Source organism: Chlorocebus sabaeus, chromosome 9, assembly GCF_047675955.1.
Source record: "Chlorocebus sabaeus isolate Y175 chromosome 9, mChlSab1.0.hap1, whole genome shotgun sequence".
Lineage (NCBI taxonomy): Eukaryota > Metazoa > Chordata > Mammalia > Primates > Cercopithecidae > Chlorocebus > Chlorocebus sabaeus.
In genome coordinates, this window is record NC_132912.1 from 6,602,540 (window position 1) to 6,618,186 (window position 15,647).

The following is a 15,647-nucleotide window of genomic DNA, read 5'->3' on the forward strand; positions in this document are numbered from 1 at the left end:
AGTTTACTTTATAATTTAGAAAAAATAGACTTTGCCTTAAGGAATCATCTGAAAGTAGATCCAAGGAGAATTATAAAGAAATTTAAGATGCACCCAACACAGTCTGCTCAATTTGCTGGGCCAGGGAAACATGCAATTTCTGAGACTTGCCACAAGGCGGCGTCAAAGCAAACAGAAACCACATATCTTTGTAAACAACTTCATTTTGGCAGGACAAACAAAAAGAAAATTTGGAAGGACAGGAGACAGCTGTGGTGCAAATTAAGCCTTCAAAGCCTGGCACTGTTAGTAAAAAAATTCCGTTTTACCTTAGGAGGAAGAAGCAAAATGCAAACTCACACACACCACAGAGTGTTCACCTCAGGAATACTGACACGTTAGGAGTTTTGCAGACATTATGTCTTTTATCGATAAGAACCCCCCGAGCTAGGCACAGTTATCCCTCTTCTGTAGGGGATGATGACTGGGCTTAGAAAGGCCAAAGGTCTTATTTAAAGTCTCCTAGTTAGTGAGCTGAGAGCGACGTTCTGAATCTGGTCTTTTAGGATTTTACTACGTGATGTTCCTTCCATATCGTAATGTGCTCTTGGTGTTAAACCTCATGTTGTCATGCTCACACCATGCTCAATTTCTTATTTTATTTTATTTTATATTTTTTAGACAGAGTCTCTCTTTGTTGGCCAGGCTGGAGTGCAGTGGTGCGATCTCAGCTCACTGCAACCTCTACCTCCCGGGTTCATGTGATTCTCCTACTTCAGCCTCCTGGGGAGCTGGAATTACAGGTGCGTGCCACCACATCCAGCTAATTTTTGTATTTTTAGTACAGACAGGGTTTCACCATTTTGGACAGGCTGGTCTCAAACTCCTGATCTCAGGTGATCCGCCTGCCTTGACCTCCCAAAGTGCTGGGATTACAGGCATGAGCCACTGTGCCCGGCCCATGCTCGATTTTTAAAGAGACTGTGGTGGAGAAATACCAGCAAGGGTGGCCCCTTTCTCTGTCAGCCCTGGGACCTCGCCTCATTGTGATCTCTTCTTCTGTTCTTTTTCCTCCCTCGCTTTGACCCAAAGAATCAGAGGCACAGCTCAAAATGCACAATGAAACCTGAGAAAGCACCAAGAGAGGAGCAGTGGTTTTACCAGACGCCGGAGCAAGCCACATCTGTTCTCCTGCAGCCTCAGGAGCTGGGACGTCGGGTCTGGACAGATGGGGCTCTGCCACCACGATGTGCAACTGGGCGAGTGCTGCCCCTGCACTCAGCAACCTCCCCGGGCCAATACCAGTGTGGTTTCCAGGCCAGTGCTGCCCCCGCACTCAGCGACCTCCCTGGCCAATACCAGTGTGGTTTCCAGGGAACTCCGACTTTCTCCAGGGAGCTGCTTCCATGCATTGCAATCCCAGCTGCATTTACTGAGTGTCTAGTGTGCCATAGCAAGTATGATGCTTCCGGCTGGGCGCGGTGGGTCATGCCTGTAATCCCAGCACTTTGGGAGGCTGAGGTGGGCAGATCATGATGTCTGGAGTTCGAGACCATCCTGGCCAACATGGTGAAACCCCGTCTCTACTACAAATACAAAAATTAGCCAGGCGTGGTGGCAGGCACCTGTAGTCCCAGTTACTCTGGAGGCTGAGGCAGGAGAATCACTTGAACCTGGGAAGTGGAGGTTGCAGTGAGCTGAGATCACGCCACTGCTCTCCAGTCTGGCGACAGAGCAAGACTCCGCCAAAAAAAAAAAAAAAACCAAAAACCAAACAAAAAAAACGCTATTTCTCTGTTTAACTGCCTTCCTATTCTTTGTCAAAATGAGTTTGGACCTCCAAAGAGACATCAGCCTCTCTTTGCTCCTATTATAGGAACACAGGGGGAACAGCGGGGCTTCTGGGAGGTACCTTCGCCCTCAGGAGGCGCAGCCTAGTGAGGCGGTCCCCAGTCGCGGGAGCGCAGGTCTGGTTTTCATGTGTGGCTCCTGACGTTGCTCTGAAATGCATGAGCTTCTGAGATTTGAGTTCTCCCGACAGGAACGATGGGTGCCTGTCAGATTCCATGGCCTCTGTCCCAGCTGCTGTGTGTTCCTGTGTTTTCATTCTCTGCGTTACCTGGTTGGCTTTCCCCAGGCCCAGACTCTGCTCCCTGAAGGTGCCCACAGACACGTTCATAGGAGAGACAGCAGCGGAACACTCGTAAAGACCCCACAGGACAGCATCAACTTAGAACCACGCAAAAGAGGCGAACATTTCCCTACGGCACCGAGGAAGGGGAAACTGCTCCAGTTTTGTTTCCTTTTTGAGGGAAAAAGGGGCAATGGGGAATTGAGAGAGATGAAGGAAAACTTCCCCGAGTGGATGGAGGGAGGGGAGCCTCAGACCAGGAGCGGATTCTTCCAGGTAAAGAAGGGGGAAGCTGGGGAGGGTTATTTAACGAAAGATGCCCAGAGGTGGGGAATCCAGTACACGTTTAGAGATGAACTTTTAGGCTGCTTGGCTTGGTGTGGTCGTTGATTCAGGAAGCAGCTGAGGGCGGCTGCTCCAGCCTGTGTGTGGGTGGATAAGCCGTGGTCCCTGATGGGAAGAAGCTCAATGGATTGGTCAGGTGGATGCAGAGGTGCTGTGGCTGCACAGGGAAGGGGACAGCCGGCGACTCCTAAAGCCGGTGGCAACTTTAGGGAGAAGGTGACTGTGTTTGGGGGGAGGATCACAGACCAAGGATGTGCAATGGCAGAGAGGCACAGTGTGGCCTGGCCAGGGCAGGTAGCATATATATATATATATTTATTTATTTATTTTTATTTTTTATTTTTTTTGAGTCAGAGTCTCGCTCTGTCGCCAGGCTGGAATGCAGTGACGCGATCTCAGCTCACTGCAATCTCCGCCTCCCAGGTTCAGGCAATTCCCCTGCCTCAGCCTCCTGAGTAGCTGGGACTACAGGCAGCTGCCACCACGCCTGGCTAATTTTTTGTATTTTAGTAGACATGGGGTTTCACCATGTTGGCCAGGATGGTCTTGATCTCCTAACCTTGTGATCTGCCCACCTCGGCCTCCCAAAGTGCTGGGATTACAGGCGTGAGCCACTGTGCCCAGCCGCACTTAAATGTTTTAAAAGAATTCTTCTATTCGTAGGTAGCAATTTAACGTGGCAGCACATGTTCTTAGGGACCCACATTCAGGACTGTGACTGACAGCCAGCTGAGAATGGGGACTCCTTGAGAATATTGAAGTTGGACAGAGGTGGGTTTGCACAGCACAGAGGAGAATCTGGAGACTTGGCTGATCTGTGGCCTCTGGGGGTGCGTGTACCCAGGGGTGGCCCAGACCATCCCAGACATGACAAGAAAATTTGGACTTGCATTTATAATACATCCATTAAAAAAAATCTAAAATGAGGAAGAATTGAGGCTTCACAACTATCTACCATTTAGAGTGACACGGGTACCCTCATTGAGAAACTGAAACAGGAAGTGACGAATCCTGGGGGGAGGAGGGAAGCTGCATCTCAGAGGGAGCTCGGCAGTGACTCGGCTTATCCATTTATTTTCCATGCATCATAAATTTTGCTATCGTTTTGGGTTCTGATTTTTTCTTTTTTTGAGAGAGAGTCTCGCTCTGTCACCCAGGCTGGAATGCAGTGGTGCAATCTCGGCTCACTGCAACCTCCACCTCACAGGTTCAAGCGATTCTCATGCCTCAGCCTCCTGAATAGATGGGATTACAAGCGCCTGCCACCACGCCAGGCTAATTTTTGTATTTTTAGAAGAGACGGGGTTTCACCATGTTGGTCAGGGGTTTCACTATGTTGGCGAGGCTGGTCTTGAACTCCTGACCTCAGGTGATCCACCCACCTCGGCCTCCCAAAGTGCTGGGATTACAGGTGCCTACCACCATGCCTGGCTAATTTTTGTATTTTTTAGTAGAAATGGGGTTTTGCCATCTTGCCCAGGCTAGTCTTGGACTCCTGAGCTCAAGGGATCTGCCCACCTCAGCCTCTCAAAGTGCTGAGATTACAGGTGTAAGCCATCACGCTCGGCCTGAGTGCTGTTTTAACTAAATAAATTTTTACAAAATGACAAGGCCTTATGAAGTTATCTGCAAAGAGGCTTGGGCTGAAGGTAACACTGCAATAGCAATGCAAACATAACATTTGGATGAAGCTAATTTTGCACTAAAATAATGCTTTCCTAAGCAGAACATGAGAAAATGGCAACATTGATGTTTTGATTTCTCCCAGGGCAAGCTCTCTATCAGCCACATATGATAAGGCTAAAAACAAGGATGTTTTAGCCAACAGAAGATTGGTTAAGAAAATGGAATATATCAAAAACACTGCTTTTCATTATGGACTTATATCTACTATTGTCAGTGACGTCCTTGCCTTAGTGCATATCATAATGTCTGTTTATAATTATACCTTCGGGAAGTGTATATTCCAGCTATTATAACTGTTAAAACCCAGAATTGAGATAAACAAATCAGACCTTTCCATCCTAGAGTCCTAAAGTGTGAAACCAAGATTTTTTTTTTTTTTTTTGAGACAGAGTCTTGCTCTGTCACCCAGGCTGCAGTGCAACGGCTCTGTCTCGGCTCACTGCAACCTCCACCTCCAGGGTTCAAATGATTCTCCTGCCTCAGCCTCCGGAGTAGCTGGGATTACAGGCGCCTGCCATCATGCCCAGCTATTTTTTTGTTTTTGTATTTTTAGTAGAGATGGGGTTTCACCATGTTGGCCAGGCTGGTCTCAAATTCCTGACCTCGTGATCCACTCGCCTCGGCCTCCCAAAGTGCTGGGATTACAGGTGTGAGCCACTGCGCGTGGCCGAAACCAAGATTTTTAAAAAGTTATTTAATCTCATTATTTTAATGAAGCATAGATATTTTTGTAGTATCAATGAATATAACATAATGTAGTTATTTTATACTACATATTATTGTTAGTGTAACCTGATCATATTCCTTTTTAGGTATTGATAACACGCAGACTTAGTTGGTGACAATGTATATGATTCATATATAAATAGACAGATCTTGGGGATGCTTTTCTAACTGATCAAAAGGCATGAACACATGTGAAGAGCACGCCCTGGTGATGGATGATAAGGGAGGAAAGCAGATGGAAGGGTGTCACCAAGAGCCAGGCAAGAGATGCTCACGTTCTGCACTGGGGTAACAGCAGTAAGGGCGGGGAGGACCTGGAGATTTGTGGGGAGCTGGATCAAGGGGATTTGTTTGAACTTGGAGAAGGAATTAAGGGAGAGTCCGAATTCAGTCACAAGTTTAGGAGAATGAATGGACACGAGAGGGTCCAATTTTAGAAGGTCTTGGTGTTTGGGTGGATTTGAGGGGTAAGAAAAAAGGGGGAAATTTAGATATTTCCTAGTTTTCTCTCTAGAAGACTGGATGGATGACACGTAATTCACCAAGAAAGAAAAGGAAAGAGGGAGGTAGGGAGCAAGTTCAACAGAGAGCACTGTGGACCTACTGTCTTTGAAGGACTCATGCATTTACTCGGAGGTCTCAAGCAGGAAAGTGAACGTCGTGTCTGCGGCAGGAAGAAGTGCAGGTGGGCCATACTGACTCTAGAGCAAAGACCACAGTCATCAATGAAGTTGCTCATGGAGGATGTAGAGTAAGAAGAGAAGAGGACCAAGCACTGAATCACGTGGAGACAAGCATACGTGAAAGACAAGAAGGGAGTGAAGCTGCAGAGAGAAGCAAGCTGTGGAAGCTGGATTCTGCAAGGAGCAGATGGAAATCGGGAAGAAGGTTTGCCATGGAAAAGACCTGGCACCCAACATCTGTTGACAGGAATGCAACAGAGTAAGGCAGCCACACCAAGGTGTTGTAAGGTGAACAGGAAAGAAATTGAGGTGGCTCAGGTGAGGCTGAGGGAGCGACAAAGGAGACTGCTGCTAGGGATGGCAGTGAGGGTGGTCTGAGCGGAGTGCACGAGGGCATATTTCAGAATTATTATGAAGGGGAATTCAGTAATTGAGTTGAGTTTCTCCTCTCAGGTCCCCTTCACTCATGCTTTGATGAGCTTTGGTTTCCCTTCAAAATGAAAATGGTTTATAGCATCAATACCTGTTTCTGTGCCAACCTGAACAAAACATAGATTTCTATGATCAGAAAGTTATTTAATGAATCAGCCTCACTCTGTGAGTTCAACAATGCCATGTAAGCTAAAAGCCATCATTCCTCATGGAACAGAGGCCAAGGCTAAATTCAAATTACATATCACCCAACCACAGGGCAAAGCTACATAGTTCTAGGACTCATATGGCCACAACTCCTTTGGCAATGACAGGACCTTGCTGCTGAATCATTTAACCCAGGAAATCAGAGGTCTGCCAGAGTCTTTATCAAACAACCATCCCCAATCACATGTTTATTAGTTAGTTCATCCATTTACTCTTCTAGAAGGTATCTATTAGCACCTTAATGTGCCAAGACCTGCACTACATCCTTATATGTAAAAGTGAACAAGATCACACAAATCTACCCATGAGAGAAGATGGCCTAGAACCACATACACTTTGGATGGACATCAGTTTCCTGGCTTTGACATTGTACCACAGCTACGTGAGATGTGACCACTGGGGGAAACTGGATGAAGGGCACAGTCAGGAGATGTTTCTGGACTATGTTTTGCAAATTCCTGTGAATCTACAATTATTTTGAAATGAAAATTTTTAAAAAGTGAATATGAAACTGTCCATGACTGCAGAGCAAACATCCAGTCATGCAGGGAGATTTGAAGATGAAAAAGCAACCAGGACAAGTGCTGTGCTGTGGGAAAGACCAAGTGGGAGGGGCGTCAGTAATCTCCCTGGGTGGGCAGCTGGGGAGGATTCTGCAAAAAGGGTAGAGGTGGGTTTAGTTGGATTGATAAATGCCTTCTGTGCAAATGTCATTTCTCTGTGTGTTCAGGATGTGACAGCAATGTCTTCTTCTTATTTTATTTTATTTTTTTAATGGGGGCAGGGGTGAGTTTTAACTTTCACACTCTTTCTCATTTAATGCTCACAATAAAACCACAACATCAGCATTATACTCATTTCACAGAAGAGGAAATGGAGGTCAGTGAGGCTTTGGCAGTCACTCTGTGCTTACATCAGTGGTGGCTTAGAAACTCAGTCCAGGTCTTCTGACCCCACAGTTTCACCACTTGATTTGGGTGGATGCTTGTTTCCACCTGGGTCTTCACTAGCTGCTCCTTCTGGTAGGTCTGAGCAGACTGAATATGTTTTAAGGCTGGGGGAAAGGAAATGCCAAACTCTGCAAGCCTTGGAGAGATGTGATTTGTAAAAGTAGCACTCCCCACAAAATAACGATAGAAACCCATATGCATGGTGGCATTTATGAGATACTTAGGAAAACAGGTACAAATCTTGAACCAAGATACTTAAAACCTTCTGATTTTCAGGGATGAAAGAAGCAATGGCATGTGGCCAGGACATGCTGAGGTGGGAGCAGCCTGTCACCACATTCCTACCTCTGGGGCGATATAGTCGGGTGTCCCGCAGAAGGTATTCGTCTTGGCATCTCCTAACATGTTCTCCTTGCACATTCCAAAATCTGCAATCTTGATATGTCCATCTTTGTCTAACAGGATGTTATCTAGCTTCAGGTCCCTGAAAAACAAAAGCGAAGCAAATCTCACATTAATAAATACAATTTGGTTAACATAAAATTCCATAGGCGGCGAGGGAGTTTGTCTCATTGCAGCCTGAGAGGGGCTCACGAGAGGCGCTTATGTATCTATTCATTTGCACAACAAGTGGGGTGTAGACAAAGCAGATTCTGCAAGGGCCTGCTGGCTGCTGTGGATTCTTTCTCTGATTTACCAAGGGGTACAGTTCAGTGTACAGAGGACAGAGCACCCATATCCACTGGGGACCCTTGATCCCAGGACTTTCCTGAGGGTAATGATGAAGGAGGAAAGACCTAAAAAAAATACTTACTGTATGTTATTTTCTATGTATTTGTTTGTTTCTTTGTGAATGATTTATACTGCACCTAATTCCAAGTCCAATTGATGAAGGTTGTTCCTAACTAATACGGAACCCCTTAGAACCAGAATCCATCCAATGCCAGAATGTCATGCCAACAAATTTCTGTGTCCTTGGAGAACCAGTATCCTCTTGAAAGAGCCCATTCCATTCTTAGGGAAATGTAACTGATAACATTTCTTTAAAAAACAATTAACCGAACTTTGCTTCCCTGTGGTGTCACCTATTGGTGCAAAGGGGCTTTCTATTGTTATGTGTGACACCCCAAATATTTGAAAAAAAATGACATCAAGTTTTCTCTTTTCTAGCCAAGATCAGACTTCACTCCTCATGACGTGGTTTTCAGACCCTTTTGACCTTGTACCACAGCTGCGTGAGATGTGGCCACTGGGGGAAACTGGATGAAGGGCACACATTCTGGCCTCTACCTTCCAAGTATCTTGAATTTGTCAGTTTTCTTCTTGAAACATGGTGCTCAGAATGAAGCCAGAATCCTCCAGAGAGAGAATCTGATTGGTGCAGGTTACAGTGGTGCCCAGAGCTCCGTTACCATCCTCTTGCCTTTTGCCACAGTGGACTAAGATCCTGCACCATATTTTTTCATAGTTTCATCACAATAATACCCAATATTGAGTTTATTGTAAACTAAAACCTTCAGGTGTTTTTTTTTTCTTTCCTATATGAAGAAATGCCATTATCCCAGTTTCTTCTCATTCTGTACTCGTGAAGTTGATTTTTTAAAGATAATTCACGTGCTTCCCTTGATTCAGTTTTTTTTTTCCCCCCTCCAAGACACGCTCTTTCCCTGTCATCCAGGCTGGAATGCAGTGGCACGATGTCAGTTCACTGCAGCCTCAGCCTCTTAAGCTCAAGCAATCCCTCCACCTCAGACGCTTGACCACATGTGTGCCATCACAATGCCTGGCTAGTTTTTTAAATTTTTTGTAGAGACAAGGTCTCACTGTGTTGCCAAGGCTGGTCATGAACTCCTGACCTTAAGCAATCCTTCTGCCTCAGACTCTCAAAATGCTGGGATTACAGGCGTGAACCACTGCGCCTGGCCAGCTCTGACGGATGTAGGTCAGTATGGGAAAGGTTCTGAAAGGCTGCCACGTGAAGCCAGCACTCCATGGGGGTGAGGAAGGAGTGCCAAGGAAGACCAGCGAGGACCCCTGGAGCCAGCTGGAGAGGGCAGAGAACCCAGAGGCCCAGGGTGTTCTGAGGCATGTCACGCTTGGGGCATCAGGACCCAGGGGAGAACTTCAGAGTCCACAGCCTGGGCATGTCTCTGCAAGTTTTATACTCAAAGAGGCTGCTTAAGAATACTTACTTTCCAACCCCCCGCAAGCCTTTAGTTCTGTGACTCCAAATAGGGCAACCCTCACTTGACTGCACCCTCAGAAAATGGAGGGGCCCTTCCCCGTAAGTGAATTCTGCACTCCGTAAGCACCAAAGCTTCAATACTGATTATCTGGTCTCCAGCAGCTCAGCTATCCTCCTCACCAGCTCCTTTCTTTTTCCTATCTATTTTTCCTCCGAATCTGCAGTGAGTTGGAAATCTGACAGTAAGCTTGTAAAGGTTTGTATGTTAAATAAGTGCTAACTACATTTTGAGAAAAGAAGTGAGGAGACTGAGGTACAATAGCGTCAATCTAAGAGCTTGGACAGAAGAACGTGAAATGATGTCATCCAGCAGAGAAGGAGAAAATTCCATAAGCATTTCTAGGTGGCTCAAAGCTTAGACAAGAAAAAATAAGAGGTGTGAAAGGGACAAAATAGAAAGAAACCATAAGATAAGAGAACAAAGAGAAAACAGGGGAGTGAAAACGGGAGAAGGAAGGTGAAAGTAGGAATTCAAGTGAGAACCAGCTTTGTAAAGGACAGAATGAGCTCAGCACTCTCCTGCTTTTGAGACTGGAATGTCTTCCTTGGTTGTGAGTAAGTCATTCTGGGTTGTAAGTCATCGTCTGTGTAATCACTGTGGGCAAGAGGCCTATGTGTGGAGCTTCCTCCCACGAAATCACACGGGCTGTCTCACAGCACTCGGTGCAATGATTAAATTAACTGAGCCAATATCTTAGCATTTGTTTCCACAAAGCAAAATTTACCTGTAGACGATTCCTTTGGAATGAAGGAACTGCAGACCAAGAATGATTTCAGCAGCATAAAACCTGGGGGAAAGAGAACCAAGGTTCAACGTGAATGTAGTCACGGAACACAATAAAATCCCCAAACCCAGACTGACCTTTCTATGACATGCTGTGTATGGCTAAACGGCAATACACACATAACTCTGTTTAATCCTAACAAGGAAGATGTTGTCCATTCATTCTCCACACAAGAAAGTGGAGGCTCAGACACCTCCAGCCTCAGTCCTAACAGCATAAAACAGAGCTGGCATCTTAAGTGAGTCCTGCCTGTATCTAGTACTTGTTCTTATCCTTTAAACAACAATGCTCATATTGTCATTTTTTTGTTTTTGCTATTGCTAATAAAACACAGACATTAAAAGTAATAGTATAGACCAGGCATGATGGTTCATGCCTGTAATCCTAGCACTTTGGGAGGCCCAAGCGGGTGGATCACTTGAGGTCAGGAGTTCAAGACCAGCCTGGGCAACATGGTGAAACGCTGTCTCTAGTAAAAATACAAAAATTAGCAGGGCATGGTGTTGGGTGCCTGTAATCCCATCTACTCAGGAAGCTGAGGCTTGATAATCACTTGAACCTGGGAGGTAGAGGTTGCAATGAACTGAGATCACACCACTGCACTCCAGCCTGGGTGACAGAGCAAGACTCTGACTCACAAAAAAAACAAAAACAAAACAAAGCAAAACAAAAAAACAAAAGAAAGAAAAGAAGAAAAAGTAATACTATAGATAATTGGCAAATAATTTCTCCCTTTGTTTTAAACTCTGGTTGGCACCCATAGACCTGTGTGCACCATTCTGAATAGAACTGGCTGGTTTATTTTTGTACTGAGAACCTTTAGCCTGGGCTACACTTACAGCCCATGAGGTGGAAAAGAGGATCTTAGCAGAGGCAAGATGATAAGTTACTCTTTATCTTCAATGGTGACAAGCTTAAAGGAAATGAGTTTACCCCATCACTGGTGGGATTAAGGTCGGATACAAGAGACAGCTTCCTGGAAGGGAAGTTTGCTGGATCTGGTGGAAGAATGCAAATTTCTCCTTCCTGAAAGGCGTTTAGGACAGGATGGAGAGCGTGGGTCCAGGCTGGCTGGAGACGACAGTGGACTAAATGAATCCCTTCTAGCATGAAAAGTGCCCGATGATTTCTCTGCTACGGAAATCCGGTAAAACTACCTCTGGGTGCATTGCTGACGTTTCCCAGAGGCAATGATCTCAGCAGAGCGCTACCCACTAGATGTGATAAACAGCCGTTCCAGCCAGGGTTTTTAGAGGAGCTGGCGGACCAAATCCATTTCTCAACCCACTTCAACCTAAACCACGCAAAGTGTTCGTGCAGATGGGAGGGATTACTGAGCATTGAGCAAAGAAAGCTAGCATGTACTCATCATCTTCCAACGAGTCCAGTGGCAGAGCTTTCTTTTACTTGCATGTCCCTGGGAGCAGGAAGTAGGACCCAATGGCAACAGCATGGGCAGGAGGGGCAGTGAGTGCTGTGGACACAGGTGCAGTTCCACCAGGTACACACAGCCTACCCCATCCCCATGTGTCTCAGGTGGCCTGGCACGAGGAAAGTGAAGCTTTGTTCTCAGATAGAGTAAATGCTTCTTCCTGCTTCCTAAAGATTTATGCCTCCACATCAGGCTTTCCATGAGAGGCCTCAGCTACAAGCTCCATCCCTGGGGACCACCCTTGTCTGCGGTCCATTTTACTGTTTCCTTTCCAAAGGGCACATATTTGCTTCTGTGCTCAGATTGGTTAGAAGCCTGATGACTATGGAGGTTCCTTAAGAAACTAAGTAGTTAGTTTCAAATCACAGAGAAATGAAACCAAACTGACATGAATTTCAGTTTCACAACCTGGGAAAACTGTTGCCTTGCTTGATGTATTCCCGAGGGTTTCCCTGGCCCTGGGATTCAGGCACGCCAAGTGGGAAAAAAGAAAAAAACAATAATGTGGGAACTGACAAGAACAATGGAAAACCCCCAAACCCTCTGAAGGCTCTTACGTCGCTCTGGAAAGGTCGAACTTGTGGCAGCTTTGGATGTGGTACATTAAGTCCCCTCCGTTGAGGTACTCCATCACAAAAAAGAGGTTTTCCTGTGGAAAAAAACAAGACAATCCCAACTTTCATTTCATTTTATTTTTATTTATTTATTTTGTCCAAGACAGGGTCTCACTCTGTCTCCCAGGCTGGAGTGCAGTGGCGCGATCTCGGTTCACTACAACCTCCGCCTCCCGGCTTCAAGCAATTTTCCCCCGTCAGCCTCCCTAGTAGCTGGGACTACAGGCATGCGCCACCATGCCCAGCTAATTTTTGTATTTTTGGCAGAGACGGGGTTTCGCCATGTTAGCCAGGCTGGTCTCGAACTCTTGACCTCAGGTGATCTGCCCAACTCGGCCTCCCAAAGTGCTGGGATTACAGGCATGAGCCACCATACCCAGTCACAGTTCCAATTTTTAGGTCCTTAGAGAAAATACAACAAGGAAGACTACTTTTTAAATGGATTAGATCATTTCAGGGGAACCAATTCTGTCATGAAATCACTTATCAGAAGACTGTCAAAATCATTTAGCCAATCTATATTTTTGAGCCCCAGGAAGCCTGGGGACTCTAGGTGGGATGCCATGTGACATCTAGATGCTTGCGTGTTACAACCCGGCAGATAAGCTGGGGCACAAGGGAGAGTCCAGTTGACCTGCTGGCCAGACAATGGGACAGTGCCAGGCACTCAGGGCATTAGCATGTGCCGATCAAGTACTTACGGAAAGTACAGGGTGCAGGGTGATAAGGAGAATGTGTTTCAGTCTCTGACTCCAAGGGTGGAGTTTGAAAACATTCATTCATTCAACACTCAGTAATTAGCTACTGAGCATATTCTACGGGCATGGTGTGGTGGGGAGTGGGCGGGGCATGCCAGCCATTCCTCCCTGGAGCTTGCAATCAAGTTTAACCTCAATTTTCTCCAGTCCCGACTTAACTCACGGCAGAGGCAAGCTACAGTTTATGACGAAGTTCTTCTGCCAGAGGACATGATGTATGTCAGCAGAGCTGGAGCCCTCGAGCGGCCACAGTCAGAAGCAGGGCTGGGTGGTCTTCAGGCTATGGTGGGCATATCAGAGGCAGCCAGGATTGCAGCCAGCCTCAGCTCCTCAATGATGTGACATAATGATTTTTTAAAAAATAAATGTATTTATAACACTTTAGAGCAACCTGATTTTTAAAGGGTTGTAATACGTCACAGAATCAGTAATCCATAAAGTGCGGGGACCTTTGGTGCATCCGGGCATGAATTTGCACTGGAAATTCTCACCTGGGTGGTTTCTGAACAGAATTAACCTTTACATTTTGATGTGAACCCAACCGATGCCATGGGGCATAGGAGGTAATGCTAGAAACGTTGTTCTGGTCTGACAGTCAGACTCCTTGCCTGGTCACCACAGAATGGGGAAACCAAGTATTGTGGCAATTATCTCCATAATCCAGGTCAAGGTAAGTGTCCGTCTTTTTTTAATGTTAGTTTCTGATCAGATTTACTAATTCCATATATACTTAACGGGAGTCCACCCTTCTCTCTTCTGGATAGGCCCAAATTCTCAGCTGACATAAATCATGACTTCACACTGAGATTTCAAACCCAATTTGAGAGTCATCACTGGTCTTGCCTGCACACACCTGCTTTCTCACGCTACCTCTTGCTCTCATCAGCACCATAGAAAGAGCTTCTGTTCTAACCTCACCTTTTTACTCAAAACTATAATGGCCCTATACAAGCCACAAAGGTGGAATCTTCTTTCAAGTACATAAGCAAAGCTTATGAAAGTGTAGAGCAAAACCATTTCTGACAGCGCTTGAGTGAACGGTTTCTTCTAAGTGTTTGGATGCTTACAAATTCCTCGAAAGGCTGACATTTCAGAATTTAACACTGTCGATTTAGATGTGGAGAAAGTGGTGGGAGGGGACTGGAGGCAACAGTTCAGCCCCACTCCCATGCATTCCACACACCTTCCCACGTGTTCTCAGCTCTAAATCAGACGCCACACTAGTGGTGAGCATTGGGAGGTTGAATAGGCCGTTAAAGTCTAAGAGATCACAGGGCACAGTCAGTGTTTACTACCATGAGGGTGAGAAGATGACTATGTTGCTAGTGATTGTTAATTAAACAGCAATGGAGATTTAGAGCATGTTGGATGCCCCACATTTAATCCTCCCAAGAGAACTGCAGGCTCCACAATAAATCTGTCAAATATCTGTTCTGGTTCTAATCTTTATATTAAGCCACAGCATGGGAAAATCACACTGACTGTTTTTTGTCCTTTGTGACGGTATTTTGCGTCAGTTTAACCCTCTGGCTTGGATGAATGCCTGATCAAACGTGGGCTTCTTGAAGGGGAGCAGGGACGGTCCATGCCTGGAAGTCCAGCTTGGGGGATCTGGCCTGGAGGACCTGCTGTCTCTCTAGAGGATGCTCCTGTGTTTGGAAAGCCTGGGAATCGAGTCATCCATGATATCTTGGGCCCACTCTGGGCCACAGAGATGGCTCTGTGATAAGCAAATGTATGCACATACAAACTACACGGTCCTGAGGTTTGGATTTTGAGGATCACATTTTGAGGGATGGGTAAGCCTTTTAAAAGCTGAATCCAAAATGCCATCGTAAAAGGAAAATACAAATATAATAGACTCAAACTTTCATAAACAGCTAGGGAAGGAGTGCTCAGAGTTGAAGGCAACCCACAGCTGACCAGAACCACTGCAGAACTGCAAGCAAAAAGAAGTGTCTGCCTGCTGGAAACGCCCTGGGCTGGCATAGATAGAACCAAACCAAGAAGAATGAGACTCAGAGTAATTGCAGAGAATGTGGGCTTCATTCTTACTCAGCCCCGGGTTCAAAGCCCCTCTATTTGTAACTCTGGAGACGTGACTTAACCTCTCCTGAGCTTCATTTTATTTGTGAAATGGGGTAATAATACTCCTACCTCCTAGGGTTGCTGTGGGTATTAAATAAAATAGTGTATGTGGAAATGAAGCTCTGCATTTGCCCTCAGTGGGCAATTGATAACTGATGGCAGCTGTCCTTCTAGGAAATGATTTAAAAGCCAGGAAAGACAAAACCAAAACCAATCCAAAAACCAGCAAATACTTCCCAGAAGAAGCAAATGAACAGTTCTCTGGCCGATGGCTCTTGAAAGAAAGAGGAAAACAGAATTAGATTCCCTCTTGCTAGGCTGCCCTTTAGGTTCTGGCCACTTGCTGAAAGAGAGGATACAAAGCAGGCCTGAGAGAGAGAGAGAGAGAGAGAGAGAGAGAGAGAGAGAGAGAGAGAGAGAGAGAGAGAGAGAGGAGGGAGAGAGAATGTGGCCTGTGTTGGGTTAATTGTAAATGGCACTTACTAGTCTAGACCTCACATCTTTATGGCGGGTAATACATTAACTGAGGCAAATGATTCTTTCTGGTGGGTGAGAATTGAAGCTGTGATGCCACTGGGGGGTGGGA

At 45.8% G+C, this 15,647-nt stretch overlaps 1 protein-coding gene across 3 annotated transcripts in view; it reads right to left on the minus strand.

Annotated features, from left to right (window-relative positions):
* The window catches only part of PRKCQ (protein kinase C theta), a 143,106-nt gene that overhangs the window by 18,738 nt on the left and 108,721 nt on the right, over positions 1-15,647 (minus strand). For all 3 annotated transcript variants that reach the window (XM_008002207.3, XM_008002206.3, XM_073018705.1), the window contains 3 exons: positions 12,159-12,250; positions 10,110-10,172; positions 7,485-7,623 (listed from right to left, as the gene is read on the minus strand). In XM_008002207.3, the coding sequence (XP_008000398.1) occupies positions 7,485-7,623; positions 10,110-10,172; positions 12,159-12,250 (294 nt within the window). The remainder of the gene's footprint in view (positions 1-7,484; positions 7,624-10,109; positions 10,173-12,158; positions 12,251-15,647) is intronic.